Source organism: Bemisia tabaci, chromosome 4 (assembly GCF_918797505.1).
Source record: "Bemisia tabaci chromosome 4, PGI_BMITA_v3".
NCBI classification, from domain to species: Eukaryota; Metazoa; Arthropoda; class Insecta; order Hemiptera; family Aleyrodidae; genus Bemisia; species Bemisia tabaci.
The window spans coordinates 50,336,408-50,362,181 of NC_092796.1; the positions used below are offsets into that span (position 1 = coordinate 50,336,408).

Below are 25,774 nucleotides of genomic sequence, written 5' to 3' on the forward strand. Positions count from 1 at the left end.
GTATGATTTTTCCACTTTCAACAGCCAGTTACATGATTTTCTATCGCCTTCTTCAGTCGGCCATAAGAACTCCTATGGTATTTTGAAACGCAGCTCCTATAACCAATTTTTACCAGGGATACCCGTGTGCATCTTACTACGTGTATTAGGAAAGATGGAATAGTTACCGTTTTTGTTCCGACTTCTGGGGTGATTCATCAGGATTGTTCTTTGGAAATTTCGCTTTAAACGTCAAAATTAGATTTCCTGAAGAAAAAATAATTTCAAACAAAAGCGACTCATTAAAGTAGGTTATAAGAAACTCTACATATCATGCTCAGATATAGGAACCTAATTATTTTGCGAGTTCAAGGGCCCGCAATGTTGTGATACATTTAAATAATGCATTTCTCGGAAAATGTGCAATATCGCCAAAAAATCAATAATAGTTTACTTCATCGCCAAAATAGGCAACGTTGGTATAAAGTTAAGACAATAGAGAAATAATCAAAGCTCAGTCAGTGTCGCATACGATCGATACTGAACGAATTTCATTTTACCTCCTGGATGCAACTATTCGAGCTTCATGGATGTCCGTGTTGCATACGCACAAAAAAGAAGGCGTTTTGACTTCAGGCATCAACCGCCTTTTTAACAGCGGTCGGCGCTCAGTGGAGCGAGTCAATGAGGAGAGTCTCACAAAATTTGGAAAACGGAACGTCAAAGTTTTAGATATAGTTCAATTGTCTTTCTCGTTAAATTGCCTTCAAGAAGCATCTCATACAATTTATCGACGGCGTAAGTCGGCAATCACGTAACTCGTATGTGGTTCTGAAAATCTCCGCCTCTAAGTTTGTTCTCTTTAATGGAGAACGAATTGACATCATTCTTTGAAGTTTATGCAGAATTTTCTTCGCACAGAGAAGATAAATCACGGCAGTTTTAAAGAATTGCCGTTGACCAGTTTTCCGTCTAAAAAATGAAGCATGACAGGAAGTATGCGACGTCGCAAACCGAGTTGTGTGATTGCCGACCCACACCGTCGTTATACTGTGAAAAAATGAACATCAAAATTTGCAGTTGTAGTCGAAAATTTCACGTCCAACCCCTCTGAAATGTTTGTTTCATTGTGCGGCGGGATTCATTGCAAGGATATAAAATGACTGAGTTCCTTCAATTCTGCATTTATACTTCAAAGACATCTCTATAGGCATGAGCAGTTGCCCTATACAAATCATGTTCAGCACATCGTGGTAGGTATCAAAACTAAAGCACAAATGATACTCACATCCCATGCCTGTATGCTAACTATGCGTACACAAACTGATTGCGGTGGACGCACGGGTCGTTAGTATGTTGGAATTTTGCCCGCTAACGTGCGTTAAAAACTCAGCATTAAGCTGAAATTCTCACTACAGAGGGAAAAACTCATCGGAGTACTGGTTTCCCTCAAAGAGATATGCTGTTTGGTGCAACACTAGTTACGTCCATTCCCTTTGAGTTTTTCCCTCTGTAGTGAGAATTTCAGCTTAGTGCTGAGTTTTTAACGCACGTTAGCGGAAAAAATTCCAACATACTAACTATTCGTGCCTGGGAGATTTCTTTGTAACATAGGTAAACGAAGAATTGAAAGTGCTCTGCCATTTCTCATCCTCTCAGAATGATAAAGCTTGCAGTTAGCGACGCGCGTGCGAAGTGGTGAATGCATGGACAATCAATAACGCCTTCACTCCTGAGCGTATGCAACACGGACATCCATAGAGCCCGAAAAGTTGCATCCAGGAGTTAAAATGAAAGGATGATGTTCATCGCATTCGATACCAACTGGGAACCAAGGAGATTTCGCTTGTTTGTTTTACATTGTAACTGTTTGGAATTTTGGATCTTTGCTGGGGCTTTCAATGTTAGTTCAGTTTATAACAGGCTTGTTTTTAACTTTTCATTATGCAGCTAATGTGAGGGTTGCTTATGAATTCTAGCGTTGATATTGTGCCTATAAAGTAAACTATTACTGATTTCTTTCACGACATTGTCAATTTTCCGAATCATTATTTTATTGCTGCTTTATTTATGACAACGTTGCCGTCCTAAAATATGGGTTGTAATCCCTGTAACTCCTCCCATTTATGAGTGACGAATGCGCCATAGTTTTATTACTTTCTCGAAATTCACGAGAATAAGACTGCTCAAATCGTAAATCCCACCACACATGCAAGAGCTCCATTATAAAATGCTTATTAAGAGTAGTTGTCATTTGGGGGTGTACGACGATACGTCTTGTATTTGATAGACGAAAGAGCACCGTAATTTGCATTTTTGTCGCGTCGAGACAAACACGTCACACGCGTCCGTCCCCGGCACGGTCGGACTGACCGCCGCGCGCCGCGTCGCTCGGTAGATCGAGTCAATCAGAGAAGTCGCACATGAAATTTTTGACTAAAACTGCAAATTTTGATGTTTATTTCGTCACATTTTAAATTTTAAGTGGTGCTTCTGCAAGACAATTTCACGAGAAAACCAATGGAGCCACTTTTAGAACGTCAAATTCTCGTATAAACGGAGTTATAAGCTTTTAAAGTTTCCAAATTTTGTCTGACCTCTCCCATTGACTCGACCCCCCGTGCGCCGCGCTGCGATATGCGTCTGGAATAGTCGTAGACGTCATGCCGGGGCACGGCGTCATAAAATTGACCCGAGACGCGGCACGGAGCACCGATCTACCGTCTGTGCTCTGTGAACGTAATGTAAAAATACGTCATGCCATTGAGATAAGATGAACGAGCTTTCGAACGTCGTCAGTCAGTTCATGGCTCTGGGTTAAGTTCTATTGTGTTCGAATACATTTTCAGAACAACCTGTATGGTTGTCTATCGCTGGGGATTGAGTTGCGTTGAGGATCGTGGAAATTACCCCGTATATATATTGGAATTGATGGTCAAAGTGCGAGATCACGAGTCCCCATTTGCGACACCGCACACGGAGAAAAATCTATGGCTTTATAAACCCATTAGTGGTTCATATGGAGCACTACTAAAACTTACTACTAAAACTTTTAACCAACTTTTTTTCAAAGAGGGAGACTCCCTATGATAGTTCGTTCGAAAGAGGATAAAAAAAGAAAACTTTTCGCTCAAACCCGAAGTCTAAACTTAACCTCTCTCTTAACCGTTTCAAAATGGCCAAAAATTGGCACATCGATTTTTTGTCGATGGATTTGCTTGAAACTTGGTAACGGGGGACATTTTGACACAAGAAAAACAAACCGAACTTTCAAAAATGACCGATGGTTAAAGTTCAAAATGGCCGAAAATTTTTTTTTTTTTTTAAATCTAAGTTCAACTTTGTTGATTTCGTGCTAAAATATACCTAAGTTCCAAGTTTCAGGCAAATCCAGCGGCAAAAAACCGAGGTTGCAATTTTCGGCCATTTTTAACTTTAACAGGCAGCCATTTTTGTAATTTTGTTTTTTTTGAAAATTCAACGTAAAATTCGTTTTTCTTGTGTCAAAATACCTCAAATTACCGATTTTCCCACGTAAATTCATGCAATACAGGGCCGATGACACAATAAAGGTACACAGCGTGCACATTTGGTCTGACCGTAGGTATGTACGGCCAATAGGTAGTACCCTTTCCGTAGCGCCGAAAGCTGAATGCTCTTTTTGTCTCGAAGCTCTGTTCCTAAGCGCGTTGTCTTTTATGATTCCACCAGTAATGCTACCGCTTACTTTCTGATATCCACTTATACTTTTCAATTCTTAAGCTGATTCTGCGTGGTAATTTTACTTCATTTGTGTCAAATTGATGATTTAATCAATGGAATTTAAGAAACCCTACCCGGGGTACAGAAAGAAAACGGAAAGGAAACGGTAAGAAAAGTTACTTAGAAAGAAAAGTCTAGCTATAGATCCGAAATTCAGAATTTGCTCTCAGACGCGACGCGACGTGATAGTTTCAGTGACAGGACGCTTTCAACTCCCCTTCAATTTGAGTGCATACAATTTGTGTTGCCATTCTCGTGTTGCACTGCATCGCGGCGCAGTGATTACACTCGGACTCGCGGATGACTCGGTAGTCGGTAGTGCACTATTGGAAGCCTCCATCACGGCTTAGTGGGTATGAAACTTTTTTGGCCAAATAGCCTTTTTGCTCTTAAGAGTTTTAATATGCAGCCTTTCACATTATATGAGGGAGGGCGAGCGACAAAGAGTGCTGGGAAATTATGAATTATCTAAATGTATCATTTTAACATCATCATCAACTTGACTTTTCTTATCTACGGAATCCTATCTCGAAATGGGAGCCTGCACCCCACCCGGCCATGAATCCTGCCGGTCAATCATGTTTTTTTGGGGGATTTTATATGACGTTTTTGAAAAAACATAGATAGATGGATGGATGTGAGTAATACAAATTGCATTCTCTTGCAACTATATTACCAACTACATGGTTCTGACAAGATTTACTGGAGGTTGTGTGCATTGTATGATCATACATGTCTCGTTGAAAATTTTGGTATTTGGTGCTGCTTGTGTTGCGCTGTGTGGATTTGAAGCTCGATCTTTCTTTCAAAGTTGCATGTGGAGGAGCATTCACTTTTTCTTGAGCAAATAAATAAACTGTGCTCGGGGTTGATATCCATGGGCACATTTGTCATTGTTTACCCGAAGGAAACGAAAAAATGTGAATATACTCTTTCATTATAGACCCGGCAGCGATTAAAATAATTCTATTTTAACTCGTGACTTGAACTTTTCATATACAATGTTTCATAGGCCTTTGCACTACGAAGCACCATTTATGTTCATAGGAATGGTGCAAATGTTCCTTGCAGGTATCATGCGTAGGTAAAATACCCTCTGAACAAATAAACACGATCATTGGAGGGCTGAGCACATTGATTTTTGTGTGTGTGAGGGTGTGTGTGTGCACTTATGCTTTGCAAACATGACTGCAAAAACGTGAACGGATACGAAAAGGCCAGCGTGCATGAAGGCTATTTCAATTGTAATCTTCCGTCACATTCTTACGGCGCAATGATACAACTATTCGAACTCTCCGGAATGCGTGAGGTATCACGTCGCATTTGAAGGCGTTTTCAAAACAGCCAAGTTCCGATACCCGGATTATTGTTTCGCATAGTTCATATTATTTTGTTTTCATTTCTACACTGGTTTATTCTTAATCATCGTATAAAAACCACCCATTTGCAAAATACAATTCTAGCTGAAGCGCACTTAAGAAATTTCACCACCGCCTGAGTTATTGATGCACCAGCTTCCGTTTAGGTTAATTTGCTTTCATGTGTCCCGTCGCGTGAAGAATCAACAAAAAATAGTCGAGTTGGAAGTATCACATCGTTATACAGGCGAAACATCAGGTCGTCTCGCTCGCGCTTTCGAACTTAAACCGCGTTATCACTTAAATACTTACAATCCGTTTTCCCTCTTTCATAGGTCTTAGAAGTATAAATAACATAATCGTATAGATATAAGTAGAAATTACGGAGAATACTAGTTACAGTCTCCAAGGCAAGGCAATGGTTTGTTTATACACACCAAGAATTCAAATTGTAGGTTAAAGTTACTTCTAGATAACATCGGTCCGTATCCTCTTTCCTTCAGTGGTGTACACATGAACCTCTGAATCAAATAAAATGAATCTTGAAAATCTTTGAAATCTTTGAATTAAAGAAAATGGGGATTTAGACATCACATTTTGCAAGAGTAGTATTTAAATACAAGAAAGAGCAAAAGATCAACTGATCACCGTGTTTCTGTAGATTTTGATTATACGTTCAAGAATTGAAGTTACCGATCAAAATAGCGTACCTCTGGCTGTTTCTTAGTCATAAGACATACTTTAGATGTGCCACTCAAGCTCCTAGGAGGAATAATCGCATTTACACGGGGTGGTTTTTTTCGGGGATGGAGGCGAGGTTAAATGACATGATGGGCTTATGGATCTCAATTAAAACCATCCTTCTACCTGAACTAAGCGCAATTTTTAGTACGTTATTCCCCGGTACATGATTTACAATGCCTTCCAATGTCCATGAATGGGAAACATTTTTGGCCAAGTATAACGCCGAGAAAGCATATTTTTTTGCATAATGCAATTATTCCACCAAGAGCCTCAGTGGCCAATTTTGATTTTAAACAAAAAAGGAAAAACGGCTCCTCCCACCCCAAGAAATGGAAGCCTTCTCTGGCTCGAATTTCTCCAATTACACACGAAAATTTTGAAACTAAAACATCCTCTTAAACATCTCCCACAATCCTTGAAAAGAAAGAGCAATAATATTGCATTAATTTGATACAATCTAAAGTGTCTTAAAAAAGCCCCTGAGCGTCACCACTGTCTGTGAGTGTAGGAGTTGCAAGCGTGCAAAAAGCACATGCATTATTTACAGCCTCAATTAGTTTGCGAACATCAATAGAGTTTAATCATATGAAGAGAAAGCGGATACTCCAAAGCTTGGCTATTTGAGGCGTCTTCAATTCGGTAGCCACGCTTAAACACCGAAATATTAATGGGAAAGCTTTTTTGTAATTTAAATTCAATTAGCACCTGCTTGTAATAAAAGACGAGTGCCGCGCTCCCTCGCAATTTGAAAGTGAGCAGACAATGGCTGGGAAAAAAATTAATAAGCCCGAAAAGAATCCCTGCATAAACAATTGAAAAGTTTATTTGATCGCGGCGGCCGTACCTCCATCGCAGCACCATGGTCAGACGAGCATCTAGGAAGTCGTAAGAGTAAATGAAAGGCAACTCTAGTTTGGCTGTTGCCGATTTATGTCTCAGGACCATCTGTAAGAGAGTGATATTTTTATCCTCATCTCTTATTCCGGCCTTAGTCCCCATGTAATTTCATTTGATTTTCAGCTGCCGCAGCTTGCCGTATAGGCAAAGACCCCTGTATCTACGTACCGCCTCGTAAGCTTCGAATTTGATTACTTCTTCCCGAGATTGATGAAATGCCTCTATTTCAGGGGGATTTTTTTTCAAAAAAAATTAAAAAACCTTATTTTGATGTATGACGGAAACAATTGAACGCTAAATATTATGTTGAATTAGCAAAAAGATTAACTTTCCCCGATAAGCCGACCCGACAACCATTAGTTCACGCTGATGAAAAAATGAGGTAATTTGAACCTTATTGTTAGTTAGAAGAAGTTAGTCATTGTAAGTTAGTAAGGAGAGTAAGGACCTCAGACTGTCGTGCTAAGGAAAAACGCTATATGAACATTCGGGAGCTGTCAAATATCCTCCTCAAAAATTTTCATTTTTGAGGAGAGTTACGAATATTTTCTCTTGAAACTTTTAGACAATTTAGATCTAATCTCAAATAAAATGCTCTGAAAAAGTAGAGGGAAATATTCATAGAAATTCCTGAGAATTCATATTTTATAAAAAGAGTTTTTTTTTTTTTTTTTTTTTTTTTTTTTTTTAAATTAAAGTGTGCTATGTTGGCCGCACTATTCAGTTCATGTAGCCACACTGAGCCACACACACCACACTCTCGGCTCTGAGAATCGTATCCTCGGTTCATACAACTGACCATATTTATGGTTAGGTTTGGTTTAATAGCTCGTATCCCATGACCAATTATAAGGGTACAGGTTCCAGAACCGAGAGTGCGGTTACAACAGCTAGGTAGTACGGCCGATATAGACCATTGCAATGTCCTTACGGTTCATAAGACCAAATTTTTATGTAATTGGCGATTTGCATGCTCGAAAGTTGTTCATCGATCGATCAGTAAGCGAAAACTTGCGTTTATCGCCAAGCTTATATTTGATTTATGTGCTAAAAGGAACTATGTTACACGCAAACCCTATGCACATAGTTCCTTTTAGCATAAATACGTCCATTTTGACTTCGAGCAGGCTAAAATTTTAGCCTCCGACAATCATTATTGTTTGCGTCTTCTCCTCGAAATGATCAACGTTTTGAAGTGCAGAGACATACTTTATAATTATCGCACCGATGTTGATGGTCTCTGTGACTCTTATCACCAGTTTTTACTTCTAGAGGGAGCATTGTCATTAAAGTTCCAAATTTGGTATAACATTAGTTTTTACGTGCTTTAATTCGGTTGAAAATGAAGTTGTAATCAATTTCGAGACGTTCCAGGTTTTTTTTTTTTTTTTTTTTTTTTTTTTTTTTTTTGTAATCCATCCTTTGTTTTGTTTTGCAGCCGTTTCCCACACTGGAAAAAATCACATTGGATCTAGAGTCCAGACTCTTAAAACATCGACAAGAAAAAATACTCTTGATTCAATCGAATTTTTGCTTAAATCAAGAACCAAGCCTCTTCATTTGAGCGGATTTCCTTTTAATTTAAGCAAAAATCTGATTGAATCAAGAGTATTTTTACTTGTCAATGTTTTCAAGAGTCTGGACTCTAGATCCAATGTGTTTTTTTTTTTTTTTCCCCCAGTGTAGATTGTTAGTGCGGAGTGCCCGAAAATAAACTGCCCCTGTACGCGACCTGGTGATCATCTTGAAATGCAGATGCAGTTCTTCTGCTCAATCCTATGCTAGGTCAGATAAAGTTGCCGTAACATCGTGGTCCGAGATAGGGAGCTCCCGGACGACCAAACGGGGCAGAGACGTCGATGAAATACGAACTCGTGAAGATTGTGAAGATTATCCGTGTGCCCGTGGGAGGCCCCGCCGAGGGGGGAGGGGAGGGGGACGCGAGACACCTCCCAGGACCCGCCGCAACCGCTCAGACTCAGAATATTTTTCACATTGGCCCGGCATGGTCGGCTGAGAAAGTAAAAGGATACGTTAAATTTCGTTTACATTTACACCCGCGCGTTAAAGTCTCTCGGCGCGTCAGTCTTTCCCCGCGCCTCCCGACGAGTGTGCCGCACCGCTGTCGCACCCACACATGCACCTCGTCGCCTCGTATTTATTTACTCTTTCGGAATCGGATTGCATTATCACTATTTGTGAAAATAAATAACTATCAGCACATTGTATGTTTGACGGTTTGCTCAATTTTCGATCGGAAAACTGTATAATCCGGACACTAAGTTATTTATTGAGAGATTGAATTTTTCCTGTAAATCAAGACTGGAATAGATACACTCTAGAAAATCACCCGTAGGGTGCAAAACCCCACGAAATGTTATTTAAGAGATATTGAGGATGCATGAGCAAAAATTCGGCTAGTCTACTCGTTTTGCAAAATATGCATGATTCAGTTAATCATGATTTGAAAGCAATGTTAACGGACTAATAATGCTGATCTTTGGGTTCTCTTTCACCTAAATATGGAATGTTCAAAATGTCCTTAATACGTTATTCGGTACTCTCTTCTGTGTGATTGCGATTTGGAAGACCTGGTCTTATAGAAATCATCATGATTTGCGTAGATTAATTTTGAAGTGCACGATCGAACTTTGTTATTGTTACGTAGAGCGCGCGTTTGATTATTGTCACGTGCGAAGAGCATCTTGAGCTCAAGTGGTTTCGAGAGTTTTGTGCTTTTTTGGTCGTCTCAGAGGAAATACACTCAAGAGAATTATACCATGGAAAGGCCATCGAGTAAAATGATTCTTCAAGCACAGGTGAGTTTTCATTTCCTTATCTTCTCTTTTCTATCCTTTCTTTCCTTTATTTGAGTCTCCATTTAGAAATTAGACTGAACGCCCTTGTCGATGACTTTTTTGGGGTATGAAATATGTATAACATTATAAGAAAAAAATAATTTTCTACACGGCGAACATATACAAAGGGTAGTGGATATCATCCACCTCCCTTTGTACTGGAATCAGTAAAATCAAAACACTTTAGATGCACGGAGAAATCCAAAGTTGAATGAGTAAGAAGCATGGTATCAGAAAGATCTTCTTATTTTTTGATATCATGATTATTATTGATGTTAATGGTGGTGTTATTGATCTACTACTGATGACTGACTACTTCAGCTTTGAGCGTGGTCATCTGTTAGGATTAGAAATTACAATGTTCCAAAATGATCCAATTTTAGGTATCGTAAGGTTGCATACTCGATATGCACTATATACCCTTTATATGCTCTATTTGGATCCAACCAGAATTTTGGATAGATTCAAGCGCACGAAATGGATCACTTTCTAAGAGAGTCAGTGTGGTAATGGTTGTCAAAAAAATTAGCTAAAATTATCTAAGATCAAAAGATTATAATGACATTTTTATTGCTTTATTCAAGTGAACAATCATGAGCAAGAAGAAAGTCGCATTTTCCCTCGCCGGGGATGTAAGTATAGAAATCATCTCATATCATTAGTCAACAAAAATTTTAATTGAAATACTAAAATATTCAGTTCGTCCTTTGAAAAGTATTCAAATTCACAGTTTTAACTTTTTTCAAATGTCATGCGGTAACGTTATGTGTCAAGATTTGTGTCAGTGCTTTCAACTGTAGTAATGAAACCAAAAGACGTCGTAAAAATAAATTCAAAAAGATTCGAGAACTCTCTGAATTTTTCAAGTAATTTAGTTGCTACTCATGAAGCTAGCTGATGTATAACCTGGGAGACGTTGTTCAAAGCTATATTTTGCAGACACCTCACATTTTTTGCAAGGTTCACGCTGAGGACATTTAGATTTGGGGCACCAATGTGGAGGGTTTGTTGATCTTAAGGGACGAGTTTTGTGAATCTATTGCAACGAGTGTAGTGTGTGAATTACTATATACCGTGTGCCATCTCTTTTTTTCAAATACATCATCTATAAAGAATCCCGGATAGACGAAATGGAGTAGCTTAAAACCCTCATCGTTGTTTGTATGCTTGATTTTTCAACCCATTGAAAATTGATCAGTATTATAAGCACAAACATACTGTGCGGATGTAAAGATATAATGTTACCCGTGTTTCATCATGTTTGCTATCAGAAACATAGATAGACAAAATGATTGACTCGGGAGCTTTTGCCTTTGCTTGTTTGCTTCGCTCACATGGTCAGATTAAACATGACTAATGTAGCGCAGAAAACACCGTAGAACCGCCCTTGTTCAGCTCGAATAGTTAGCATGCAAAACACCTGTTGATGTAAGTTGAGCCGTATGTTAATCAAGAAAAGGCCCAAAAACTACCAAAACATGTCATTTTGTACAACTATTTCAGAGTTCTCCCAGAAAAGTTTCAAAAGACATTAAAAAACAGAGACTGGGCAAAATGTTCATTACTAAGAGACATAAAAATTACACAAAAAAATAAAAAATTAATCATAGAGAAAGACTGAGGAGCGTTCAGCGAAAATGCGTATTTTTGAGCGAATAAAAAAGTGATTGGTGACACCGCGGCCAATCAGAAACTGCGGACTATCTGATAGACAAAAAATATAGTCTTGAAAAAAGTTAAGTCTTTTAATTTAAAACTTTTGAGTCACAAATTTAATGTTTCCATCACTTCAACCGCGGATAATTGAACCGCGAATCACCGGGACTGCACTGTGCACGGTGCATTCAAATTTCAGAGAGAAGAAAACGCTGCAAAGTCTGAAAATTAGTTGCAGCTGTGCGAGCAAATGTTACTGCATAACATTCATTAACATTTCGAAGCCATGCTCGGGAATTGTTAAAGAGCATTAAGCGATCGGGATCACGAATGCATAAGGAAAAGAAAGGTAGAGAGGCAAAGGCCGCGATAAAACGGAACCGAGAAAAATTGAAGGAGACTATATGCAGGGAAAAAGCTCCAGGCTCGAGGGATTATAATGCTAGGAAGTTGAGAAGACAGAGGGATACCGGTCATTTCTATTTCCTGCAGGCTGTTCCGCAGGAGTGCATCGTGACTAGATTAACCCAATTTTATTTGTTCACTCCGCGGTTGCCGAACACTAGAGATTCTCTCATGTTTACCCACTATAGCAATGGTTGTTCAAAATTGATCAATTCTAAAACTAAATTAAATGACAAATACTTCCATTTGAGTTACTTTGGAGACAATTATCATTTAAATTCGTCAATGATAATTATAGGAGGAATTAGCAAATCTGACTCATATGTTGGGCGAGTCTGAGAAATGTAATACACTGGATTAAAAAAAAAAAAAAAAAAAAAAAAAAAAAAAAACACACATTGGATCTCGAGTCTAGACTCTTGAAAACAATGACAAAAAATTCTTTTGATTCGATCAGACTTTTGCTTAAATCAAAAGGAAATCCGCTCAAATTAAGATGCTTGGTTCTTGATTTAAGCAAAAATCCGATTATCCAATTGAATCAAGAGTATTTTATCTTGTCGATGTTTTTAAGAGTCTGAACTCTAGATCAAATGTGTTTTTTTTTCCAGTGTAGTCAAACTGAAAATGAATGATGACTCTCACAATACACCACTCATAATTTTCAAAATTGAAGGATGTTGGAAGCTCACGCTGAATTTCACAACTGAAAATGGGAGCTGCATGTCGTTGCTCCACAGTTGAATCTTAATTTTAGGTATTTTTCATCCAAATTTGTATTAGACTTATTCGATGGTTCAGACAAACTGATAACTGCTGAGTCTCGATCCTCATTGGTGCCCTGAAATTTTTAAGCCACGCGCAAAATTCAGGCATCACTTGATAACAGATCGATGACTCCCACATTCAGCTACATGCAGCTATGATGCCCATTTTCCCATATTCATCGTGTGATTCTGGCTTGAATGATAGAATCCTAGAAAACCAAACCTAAGAATTATGTACCACTGAATAGCTACCGGGTGAAACTTTGGCACATTTATATCACTTTGATATTTCTATTTTAATGTTTATTAACTGGTAAGAAGACAAAATCCATCCATCTAACTGAAGGTTTCAATTACATAATTATTTTAAACGCTTTGTCCCCCTCTGACGTCATGCAAAGTAATGCGCGAATGAAACATGGAAAAATATTTTTTGTGATCTTAGCGTGCGGTATAAGAAGTTTCCAACCGAATCATATGGACAAGGTCCCGAACAAATTGGCAATTCCGAACGGCCTTTGTGAACTTCATAATTGAGTAAAATAATAAAAAATCTGGTTTTGATGTGTAAACCAACTCAGTTCAATGACAGCTGCGAGCTAACGATACATGACTAAGCAGAGAAACGAGATTCAGGTGGAATTTCATCTTTTAACAACGTAGGTACCTACGACTGGTTCCTATCAGCACAGCTCATTGTCAGCTTCGGACAAGCTCTAAAATATATGGCACGCTCATTGTCACAACCAATTAATTCACAACAAAGCGCAGATGCAGCCTCATTTTGGAGGCTCTCAAAATAAAATTTACGGAAATCGTTTGACAGGCTAAAAAGCTCTCAAAACAAGAAAGTTTCAGGTGAAAGCTTTCATTCTTGCACCCCATTTATTTCAAGTTGCGAAAAGTCTTTTTTTAAAAGATATTTTTATATTTCATCGGATCTTGTATGTTTTTAGTGTGGCTAGTTTCAGAATGAGTTTTTGAAGACTTTTTGACAATGGGCTTACTATTGAATCTACATATTCTTAGCTATATTAGCATGACGTACAGAAATACAAAATAGACGGTGAAAATGTGGTAATTAAAAATGACCCCTATTTTGTCAGCTTCAGAGCTATTTTTACACCTGTCATCTAAATTTTAAGATACCGCTCACAATTGTTTTTTCTAATTTAAATCATACTCGGAGAGATAAACTCGGCAGTACCTGAAATTCAAAACTTTTGACAGTCGGGACTGAGATTTTCGGTATATATAACAGCGATCAAGGCTCGCCAGCCAATGCAGTGTCAAGCGATAGCAATCATCATCTTTCCGCAGTTGCAGCGACCAAAAAACCAGGAAAGCTCAATCTCAAGTGTCGAGTTCTCTCTACCCCTCTCCCTCCCTCTTCACCGGGACCAGGGACTTCTTTCGGTGTAAAAACACCTTTACATATTTTAGCCAAGTGCTTGACATTTTAATTTAATTCGTCTATTTTCTCATGGAGCGAACTAGATGTGTTAGAGAAAATCTAGAAATCAACCTACAATGACACCTGTTAATATGAGGAACAAACAAGCAACCAAGGAAGGAATTTCAAATTGTAGAGATATATGTTTCCGTAACGGCAGATTTTCATTATGAGCAGCTCTCCTCATTTAGCAACATTTGTAGTTGCTGAAACACATCCACTAAAGGTTTTTTTGCCTTGCCCAAGTAGCATTTTTTCAATGGAAAAATCGCAATATTTGGAAATTAAGTTATGATTTTTGTTGATGAAATCGCCAAGATCATCAACTTCTGAAGGACTATCCTCGATCTTGTCGAAATTGTATCGTAATATAAAATCGCTTTCAATAAAATCGAAATTTTATCTCATTTTAACACGGTTTTTTGATCGATAGTATTGCAATAAATTGCCGTTGATAAACTTTCATTCGATGAAATCGCAATTTATCACAATTTTTTATTCGATGATATTGCGATAAATCGACGTCGATAAAATCGCAATACATCCTCCGATTAAATCTCAACTTATCGCGATCACTACTACTGGGGTGTATAAAGATTCTCCTATGACCAAGAGCTACCGTGATTGTGAGCGATATCGATGACCAAAGAGGGAAAGCACGTATCTTCATTTGCGACGTTGCAGAATTTCAATCATACTTTATTTCTTCCTGGGAAAACTACATATATTCAACGCAATTTCTTGAAAACTTACTTCAATTTCTTGCTCTAGTAGCAGCATATTCTGCATTTTCAAGCTATTAGGTTGGCTTATTCGTCCTCGAAAAAATAATCAATAAGGAGCGGAAATTTTGAAACACTGCAATGAAGATACGTTGTTTTGCAAATTGGCTATCGATATCATTGTTGCTTCCACCTCGAAATGACCGAGACGCACGAATTATGCTTTCCCAAACGAAGTAGGCGAAACCCTCATGTGGATTTAAATTGCCTATTGTTTCATATTTGAGTTTTAATTGACGTGAAAATACGTCCTTCATCAGAATAGAGTACTCGAGAATTAATATTCAATTAACCTTAGCACCCCATCAATTATAGCTGCTCCCACCGTTCGGGGGACAGAGGATCTGCAGAGGAGAAAAAGCAAAGCAAAGCGAAAAGGCGCCCCAATCGTCGGATAGAAATCGGTTGATTACAATTTCTGATTTAATTGTTGCTGGAACAATGGTTTCACAACTTTTCATACAAATGCGGCGAAGTCTTGTTTGCTCGGGTCGGGATTACCACGACCACGACCGAAGCGGCGCAACCTTCCTCCGTCTGCTTTGGGGGGGGGGGGGTTGGAGGGATGGGGGCGTGGGGGGATAAAGGGGGGCGGGGGAGGATCGCCGATCGCGTGACGGGCGCGCGACGGTACAGTCGCGGCGGGATAATAAGCATTTGCCGGTGGTTGAGTGGTGGCTCCGGCCGATTAGGACTCAGGACCTCTGTAGCGACGATTGGACCAACATTACGGCCACTAAAGGCTCGAGCCGATACAGTTGCCAGAATGTACAATTTATTGTGGTTTCATGAATCGTGAGGTGACTATCGCCGAGGAAAAAATACATCGCAGTTTGCGGAGAGGGAATATTGCATTGACGAGAGCCTCCAGCATGGCTTGAGATCTCAAGGACTACTCACTTTTTGTATTTTCTGCACGGGAAAAAGCGTAGTAATGGGCATTAGATTGTCTGATAATTTATGGAGTGAAGTTAGGTAAAATTATCCTCATGCTGGAGGAAAAATAAAAATAAGATAGAGATTCGACCGCTTATGGTTGAGAAGTCTGCATCATTTAATTTTGGTGCTAAGACAATCCTAAAATTCGAACAACTGTCTCTTTCGCGAAATTTTTAAGTAAAGGAGAGTAAACCAGGATAACACCCTGTTTATCGATCCTTTTCCATAGGTTTAAATGGCATAACAATCGATATATCGCAAAGCACGCCACGCCACTGCAGCAGAAAGCAGCCTTTCAAAGGAAATCAGAGCAACTGAATTCGTCATCTGTGAATGAAGCACGGGTTGTATTAAAATCATGGCTCTGGGCATCATGAACTAATACACCTTTGATTATACGATAGTTTTCTCTCACTATTATATTACACGCATCGGACGTCAAAAAATACGTACCTTCGATTATGACACTGCAAATCACCGCTTAAGTCTCATTTGATTTTATTATGTATCTCCTATGAAGAAAATCAACCGAAATTTTTCCGACACTTTTTGTAAAGCTCATTTTGCTGCAAAACATTCATAAGCTATAGCAAGGAGGTTTGGTAAATTTTCTCTCGAAATTATAAGGAACAATCGAGCATTTTTAAAAGTTTTGATGCATATGGATGTTTTTCGACCTTAGCCATCAATTATGATTTGAAAAATATTCGTGTAACAAGGTGACTGTTTATTTCGTAAGGAACACGTTGGTACCTTTACTAATAATAAAGGAGGGGGCTGAGGAATAAAGTAGGAGTTTCGGAGCTGATTGAGGATTGGCGTCGTTTAACTCACCTCGCTAATTGGCGCCTTCAATCGGGGCGTCGTGCTGCGGTCGTGGCGTTAGCGACGCCTGCCGCCGCACCGCGCCGCGACGCTGCGCTGGTCATTTCGTTCTTTATCGATTCCGATCGGATCCATGTTGTAAGGGAGCCGTCACGGGCTGCGAATAAAATTGCATGGGTCTCGTGCTCGAATAGAAAAAAAGGCCTTAAAAGGAGAGTAGCCAGAATACACGTGCCTCACGATCTGTGAAAATTGCCCTGGCTTACCTACTCCAAGCCCAATTTACCTTTCCTTTCATCGAATAATATTTCTTATTTGACTGTATTAGAATGTCGGTAGCGTGGACTATGAAATTCGTAATTAATTTTTTTGGGGGGAGGAGGGGGGGGGGTTGGATTTTAAGGTGATTCGATGGCCGCCATATTTTGTGTCAGAACGGCATGCGATATATCGCATCAATTGGTTCCATTTTTCAGCTATTCGTCATTTTTCTCCAATTTTGAGATCGCAATTCTGTTGTCAGGAGACTAAAGCACTCACTTACCAATTTTAACAAAGAACTTCAACGTAATAAAGGCGTGGTTTTTTAGAGAGAAAATATAGCATTCGAGTGCAGTTTCGATATCAGTATCGAGTGCGATGTTTTCTCTCTAAAAAAACCACGCCTTTAGTACGTTGAATTTCTTCGTTAAAATTGGTAAGTGAGTGCTTTAGTCTCCTGACAACAGAATTGCGATCTCAGAATTGGAGAAAAATGACGAGTAGCTGAAAAAATGGAACCAATTGATGCGATATATCGCATGCCGTTCTGACACAAAATATGGCGTCCATCGAATCACCTTAACTCCCGCGTTTCCAACATTTGAAACGTCACTATGACCCAATATGACCCCCTTAACGTTTGAGCATTTGGAAAAAAATTGAATGATGGAAATACGTGCTGAATCCTGATACAACCGAGGCGTACCTTTGGGCACATTCAATCGCTTAATTCCAATTTTAAGTCTATTCAGTCATGTTGATTATACCATTTTAATAATGACTTATACCAAAGAAGCTTCCCGGAAAAAGGGCCAATAACGAAAAACTGCGTTTACGCAAAATACTTTTGAAGTTTCCATAATTACTTTCAGACGACTGACGGTGAATTACATCGGAGCTTTGACTCCCATTCCCGATGTAAAGTCACCTTCAGTGGCATGAAAGTAATAATGATAACTTCAACTAAATTTTTCAAACGCGATTTCTTAATATGGACCTTCTTTCCGGAGAGCTCCTCAATTAATTTTTTTCTGGAACCAATAAACTTGGAATCTGTGCCGTACGCGGAGAAAAGAAATAGTTTTCTTACAATTCCTACATACTATCCTGATCGTAGTTACAATGATTTCGGTATTGGTAACAATGTAGTATTGTTATCGAAACCAAAGTATCGTTACCGCAAAAATAACATTGTAACTATGAGTAAAAAAGTAGATAGGACCTGGAATCCACTTTCTGGAATCCACCTGATCAGCTTCCCAAAAATTTTAAAGCATCATAATTTCAGCGATTATATTATTTTACTATCAACTTTTCGCTGTACGAAAGTTAAATTGAAATGCCTCAGAAAATTCTTGAAGAGATAAATAGTGTTGACTGTATAGATGTGTATGCTGACACTAACAACACAATTAAGTATCCTCGATTTTCAAAAACGAGTAAGGAAGCATGCAGCTGACGATCCTGAGTGAAGCACAGAGTATAGATACTTGTGTATTATTTCACAAGAGATTTTTTGTTTTGTTTACTCATACGAGGAAGAAAGTGAAGCTTTAAACGGACATAACTAACGATAATGGCACTCCATCCGTCGTTCACGACTGCAGCCGGGTAAAAAACCTCTCGGAACTCGGAGCGCATGCGCATTCTGAAACTTCTTCACAATCAGCGGACATTTACACCTTTCGCCGTTGCCAAACCAGGATTCGACGTGTCTTTATTTGACAAAGAATAACAGAGCACAGGTTTGTCGGATGATAAATGGACTTTTCCAATTAATTGTAGCAGCACCTCAATAAATAAGGTTACTAAACCCTTTGTGGCACTATCCAAATTTTAAAACGGTAATACCGCAATTATTTGGAAATGTCCATTGTCCATATGGATCACATTTTGCAATAAGGAACCACTATTTCTGGCCCAATTTAGAAACAACATTCGTGCCATTGGTTTCTTTATGCAGATATGCGCTTTTATGAGCGAGCCAAAGATAGTGGTTCCTTATTGCAAAATGTAATCCATATCATCCAACGAATTGGGGCAGTACTATAATAAATTTCAGGGCGTATAACCCGACCCCAACACTTTTTTCCATGGAATCTTACCTGTAAAAACAGACTTTACATCCTCTAAAAATATAGTTGGAGCTCATTTAATATTAAATAGCTCATTTTTCTGTTGAAAAATATTATCGAGCAAAAAAGGTGTTTTATTTCAGAATTTCAAACCAATTACCCAGGCGTTCATTTAACATGTAATGATAATGACAAAATGAAATCAGTTTAAGTGCATGCAGTTTGTTTCTTTCTTTATTATTTTGTTTTCAACAATGAGCTTTGAAGTGTCCCTTTTACATGAAAAAAAAGTTTGATTTGCCGTTGAGAGGTGCGATGAGTAGGTAAATGAAGTGTTGATTTCGAACCGAGCAAGTCTCGGTAATCTTGAAAGCTATCAATTTTTGCCCCTCCTTGCGGGAACGATCATACCGAGTAGAATTTTACAGGTGTAGGCTGAAATTTTAAGATGCACCTTGATTCCTCCTTTCCCTAAAAATATCCTTGAGAGCTCCGAACATACACGGAGGAAAAAACTTGTTGTATGTGGGACCCGAAGTTTAGGTCATATGGATCTCTGAAGTTTTCGGATTGAGCATCTGAACTCTTTAGGTCCGGCTGCTGAGGTTTGGATCACTTATCTGAAACTTCAGTTCTTACATCTGAAGTTAACTTCGGTTTTCACATCCGAAAAACGTCGGTTCTCACATCTGAGGTATTTCAGATGTAAGTTTCGGATGTGTGATCCGAACGTCGACAGCTAGACCTAAAGTGTTCAGATGCTCAATCCGAGAACCTCAGAGATCCATATGACCTAAACTTCGGGTCCCACGCACGAGGTTTTTTTCTCCGTGTACATTGTAACCCTTACCAAAGGCATTTCAGAAGAGATTTGAAGTTAAGGTTTCAAAGATCGGCTTGAAAGTCCGACGTGAGAGGGAGTTTTTTCAGGCCGATCTCGCACGGTTTCGTGATAAGATCACCAAAATTGTCACAGCCCAAAATCGGACAACGTCGGGTGCGGTAACGCGTCTTAGTTTGAGTGATGCGGAGTCTTGGCGCGTATACCACTTTGCACTTAGACGTCATCATGATTAACCTTTATGCGTCGTCACTCGTCGCGTGGTTGAAATTCGAGTCTGTCGGAGCGGTTGAAATATCACCGGAGTCGGGCGAAGAAGTAAATTGTTGAAATGAGAGTAGCAGCTCTTGCCCCATTTTTCACCTCCTCCCGTTTTTTACGCACTAGATGGCGGGGGCCGGGGTTCGCCTGAGATAATCGTGGATTTTATCATCTCCGCTAATTTTTTTTGTTTGATCTTTGGCAGAAATGCCTGTCGCGTGCTCCGGGCGGTGGTGTGTATGTGAAGAGTGTTGAAATATTTTATTCTAAATATCAGACGGTCGCTCGGGTGATATTGGGCTTCAGACCGTCATCTTCATCTTCCTCTTCCTGTATGTAATTCCGCACCGCAGCTTACTCTCTGAGCGAGTAAGTAAATGGAGATAATGCGCTCTCAACTCCGTAAAACAGTGCAGTTCGAATTTCGCTTATTATCTAACAACGATAGTTTTCTTTCACCGTGAACAGTGCTATATATCATTGCGTCATGCACGAGGAATGGGGAGCTTGGAAATGGAGCATCAAATTTAAAATGGACTGAATAGCGTGTCAACGACTGTTGACACGCTATTCAGTTTTAGAGTAAAATTTCCAATTTGATTGCGTTTACACGTATCAAAAATTAAATAATGCTAAAAATTATCGTAATTACGTTAAAGTATGAGGAGGAAAACCTGGAACATTAATGAGGTATCGGAGTGAATCTTCAAATTTTTAACCATATATTGTGAGTCGTAAAGAACTGATTTTTCTCTCGCAGCTAAATTACGAGTATTCCGGTATGAAATAAATCAGAGGAGATACTTTTTAGTTTTGCAGAGTTCTTATTGGCTGAAAGATACTCTCATATATACAAACCCCTTATTTTATATTGAACGAAAACAGATATGACTTAGACATTTCTCTCTGCGTTATTCAGCTCTGACTACTAACTAAAATAGAGAGCAGTGGTCAATAACCACGCGAGGAACTCTTTCGATCTGTCTTTAGATTACTTTCATCGAGCTACAATGTAGTTCTTTGGAAAAAGCCACTTTTTTATTGTTCTAATTAACCTACGCGATTAAAAAAACATCAAATTATTCAATTGTCCGAGCCATAGAAGTCTGAAAAAAAACCAAAATCATTGGCAAATTTTATAATGCTATCTTCTCTCAGAATTTTTTAGCGTTAAGCACCAGATTCTTCCTAGTTCAGGAATATTTGCAAAGTAACATCAGTGGTACACGGAAAAAAGTGTTAGGAGTTATCCCCTGAAATTGTGGTACTACCACAATCTGTTGGATGATACGGACATTTCTACTTAATTGCGGTAGTACCGCAACATTAGGGTAGTAACCTAATTTATTGGGGTAAGACTACGATTAATTTGTGTACTACGAAAATTAATTCGTGTACTACCACAATTGATTGGAAATGTCCATATCACACAGCAAACTCGTGCTTTTCTTTATCCTTGTAGATGTGTTTCAGGTGTCTCCTCAAATTTACATTTATCTCACTCACCGATGCAGAACATTAGACACCGTCTTAGATTCTTTCAAATAATCTGATCGCAAATGTGCCACGATGATTCTCAGTGAAGTGCTCAGCTTGCGAATTTAACTGGAGTGAACTTCCAAAGCTCTGCATCATCCGTGTGATGTAACAGACCGGTGAGGGGGGAGGGATAACTGAAGTTTACGCGGCCAAACGAGAAGGAGAGGGAGAAGAAAGAGAGGGAATTCACACGAGTGTAAATAGAGGAAAACCTGCGTTTGAGGACGATCCTCCAGTCTCCAGTGGCTCTCTATCTTCACGAGGATTACTATTTCGTTTACTCATACTTGTACTCGTTTGGACTGTTGCCAATCTTGCGCCCCCCCCCCTTCAACTGTCATTTGCTTGTTCTCAAAAAGAAGGAATTTTAAATTCTCAAGTACATGAACACCATTATGTACCAGGCCTATGTGTGACTTGGTTGGAAGTGTACTTTATTCTTCTCATGCATGTCTGTTGGTCCATTACGATGTGAATAGTATGAGGGGCTTGGAGGATAAGGCGCATAAGTACAGCTTTTGCTATTTCGAGAAATACGTGTTTGAAGTGTCGAAATTACATGGATCCTTATGGCGGAAAGAAAGTTCAAACTGACTTTTTGATGCTTGAAAATTGGAATTTGGTATCGAATTTTTCACAGAATATGCATTAAAACTAGTTTACTTGAAATCAATAATATCTCTATTTTTTCAAAAACTGCACTTTTGCGCCTTGTCCTCCAAGCCCCTCCTATAAGGCATCTCTATGAAACAGTAGCTGTTTCAGGAACGACCACTACTCGGTCGTGAGAAGGAAAAACGCCGTAAGAGCCTTCAGGCGTCGCCAAATTTCCTTCGATAAAACAAATATTTCCTGGTAAACTACCGATTATTTACTTTTTTTTTAAAAAATTTAACCGAGTATTTTACCGGTAAATTTTTTACCGAGTATTTTCCTTCTAATTTTTCTGATAATTTTGTTCGCAATTTCACCTAAAGTTCCTGAAAATTTCAAGGAAAAATATTCATTTCCTCAAAAATGCACATTTTATCGGAGGAAATTTGGTAACTCTCGAATGTTCATACGGCGCTTTCCCTTAACACGGCAGTAATACGGCCGGTAGCCTGAAGCATGGCAGCGCCGAATGGCTGACGAATGTTGAAACGTCTGGTTTACTGCGCCGTCCGTCAGCGTCCGTGGACGTCGACGTCGGATCATTCGACGCGAGGATTCCCACCCTCGCGCTGTGGGTTTTGTCTCCTCGGCTCCCGTTTAATTCGATTTTTGTGGCGTGCGATGATGCATGTGCGTGATCCTGATTGGCCGCGCGAGCCCTACTTTGATTGATTATGGGAAAATGGGTCAACTAGCCGGCATTCCTGCGACCTCAGCTTTGCGTATGACGACAGTCCTCGTATGAAACTAGTGCGTTACAATTTCGAACGGCTCTGCGAGACTCTACACTGGAAAAAAAACCACATTGGATCTAGAGTCCAGACTCTTGAAAACATCGACAAGAAAAAGGACTCTTGATACAATCAGATTGAAGCCGAATGTGTCATCCGGCAGCAATCAGAAGCGAGCGCAAGATTCTACGCACTGGAAAAAAAAAAAAAAAAAAAAAAAAAAAAAAAAAAAAAAAAACATTGGATTTAGAGTCTAGACTCTTGAAAACATTGACAAGAAAAAGGACTCTTGATTCAATCAGATTTAAGCTTAAATAAAAAAGAAATCCGCTCAAATTATGAGGCTTGGTTCTTGATTTAAGCTTGAATCTGATTGAATCAAGAGTACTTTTTCTTGTTGATGTTTTTAAGAGTCTGGACTCTAGTCTAGATCCAATGGGTTTTTTTTTCCAGTGTAGGTCCTGCTTATAACTCAGAATCTTACATTCGCATGAGGGGGTGAGTTTCCTGGCCGCTTCGCAGCCAAAATTTCAGAAGACGCTTTTACGACTTCGAAAAGCCTTTTTTTGGGTCATGTTTTAAAAAAAAATCAAAGAAAGCTGCCTCGTTTAGAGGTTCTTGCCTGTTATATTACCTGCTAAAAACAGCAAAAATCGGCCCTGTGAACATAAAAAACGAGCTGTAACAAAACTGAAACTCTGCGTGTAGTTGAAATGGAAAAATTCATAATATTTAGTCACGATTTATAAAGAATCAGCGTAATATTCAACAAATTTAAAGAGGTCGGTCTTATCTAAAGATAATAAACTGTTGATGGGTGCCAAAATTATGCAAATTGGCACGATGAATCTCTAGAGCGCAGACAGTGACAAAAAATTAACAGTACAAGGAAGAGAGAGTAGAAAATAAAGTGGGTTATGACACAAACTGAACGAGGAAATCCCTCAAATTCATAAAAAAAATATTGCAATTGTTAATTTTCAAACCAGGATGAACGTGTTAAAAAACTATGATAAAAAAGAAACTTCAATTCGAAACATTTGATAGAACGCATTTACAGTAAGAGTGTCTATCTGACCATCAAATCGTTGCACGAAAATGTTTGAGTTGAAAGCGGACATAAAAATGTGAGTATCCGGACGGATTAGATGTATCTTGTTTCCGAAGTTCAAGTTGAGCATTTACAGTGTAGGTGGAGAACTGAGGAAATAAGCGGCGCATTAGACCAACAATTATAGAGAACAATTAATGGGTTCCCACGAATTCACGTCTCGGGTTTCCTAACAAATTGAATGACTTGAAACTTTCTCTGTGCATGCAAAGCTGTTAGCTTCAACGTAATTTCCAAAACGAGCCACATAAGAATCATGGATTAATATCATATGCAGCATTACTCGTGAAATCCCCTCCTCGCTGTGAGCGGCTATTTTGCTATACCTGCGTTTAAGTCTCCAGCAAAGTTACCCGGAGACGCAGCGTCTCTCTTCTATATCTACGTGAGCTTCAGTGGTGTGGCGTGCCTTGCGATATATCGATTGATCTGCCATTTAAACCCATGAAAAAGGATCGATAAACAGGATGTCCACAATAAACACCTTAAGAATCGATTTTACACCATAGCTTCAAATGAGGAGATATCGATAATCGATTATTTAAGTCTTGCTATGGTGAGCTTCCGAGTTGCCGTTTTTGCAAATGTTTTTTGCATGTAATCACCAACAGCGACAACAAAGAGAACAGATTTGTTTAGTATAGGGAAAAAATATGAATATAAGTATATGCGCAATTACGAAGAACATCGTCTTTGTCACAAGGGAAACTTTCAAATAAATATGAATCAATAAGATTATTTCAATATGACAAGGAGACTTTTGTTGGCATTGCCAACTTTGTTTTGATCACCAAAAATCTACTTATACCTCAAAAATTTTTATTTACCATACCCTAAGAGTGATGTATATTTTCTCTAAACTTTATCGTACATCCATTAACATAAACATGTCATATCTTAACTAGACCATTTGCATTGAAGCGAGAGGAAATTAAATATCCTTTTTCAGCAATGAGATGCATACATAAAAGTCGCTTTCGCAGCGCTCTCTGGTGCTCTGCGACGCCTAACTGCCACAAAACTCGTTCCTCCCACAACCCGTCAAGGAGTTGGCATTCCTTCATTACATCTGAAACCCCCAGTCGCCACCCTTTTACCGGGCAACCCTTCGTCTCCTCCAACCCAGTCAAGCATCAAATTTTGAAATTTTTGTAAAACTTTTTCTTACCGATTTTTCTATTTGAAAATTTTCTATTTAGAAAAATCGGTAAGAAAAAGTTTTACAAAAATTTCAAAATTTGATAAAGTATGGCCGATAATGTTAACAACAGAAGTGATACCAATCAAGCATCTTGAGATGAGCAATGAGATGCGCTGGTAAAATTCGTTTCACCAACATTACAATATTCTTTTAACGTAAGGAATGGAATTTTCAGACTGGACAATGGAAATTAGCCTAGTCTCTCGTTTGATGGAGCATTGCGGATGAGAGGCCGGACTTTTAAGACATCTGAAGCCGGAGAAGATGGACCGGGAAGAGACGCGCTGATTGGATCCCACCTCTGCCGTGACAGCGAGGAGAGTAGTTAGGTGCATGGATGAACCTCGAGACACCTAAAAGCATGTGCTGAGCATGGCTCGTACAGAAATGTACTTACTGCCCTCTTCGCTATCACGGCAGACCTGTCCATACTATGGTCGCGAGCCCAGCAAATTGAAAAGAGGCCTACAACTGTCATGCACGTACCAATATGGCTCACGAGAGATGGGACTGTTACGAGCACTCTCGATGTTGCCTTCTCTTATCGAGAAGAGTGCTCGTGGAAACGAAAGTAAAATTTTCACATTAAGGAGCTGACGAAGGTATTCTTTCTTTGTTTTGGATAAACTTCTTTTCTAGTGGGCCGATTCTCATGATTTCTGTAGCTATCGACAT

General features: G+C 39.1%; 1 protein-coding gene across 1 annotated transcript in view; it reads left to right on the forward strand.

Annotated features, from left to right (window-relative positions):
- The first annotated feature begins 8,398 nt into the window (after nucleotides 1-8,398).
- LOC109042534 (uncharacterized) overlaps nucleotides 8,399-25,774 on the forward strand; it is a 74,352-nt gene continuing 56,976 nt past the window's right edge. Inside the window, exon 1 of the mRNA XM_019059340.2 lies at nucleotides 8,399-9,559. Within this exon, the coding sequence (XP_018914885.2) occupies nucleotides 9,521-9,559 (39 nt within the window). The 5' untranslated portion in view covers nucleotides 8,399-9,520. The remainder of the gene's footprint in view (nucleotides 9,560-25,774) is intronic.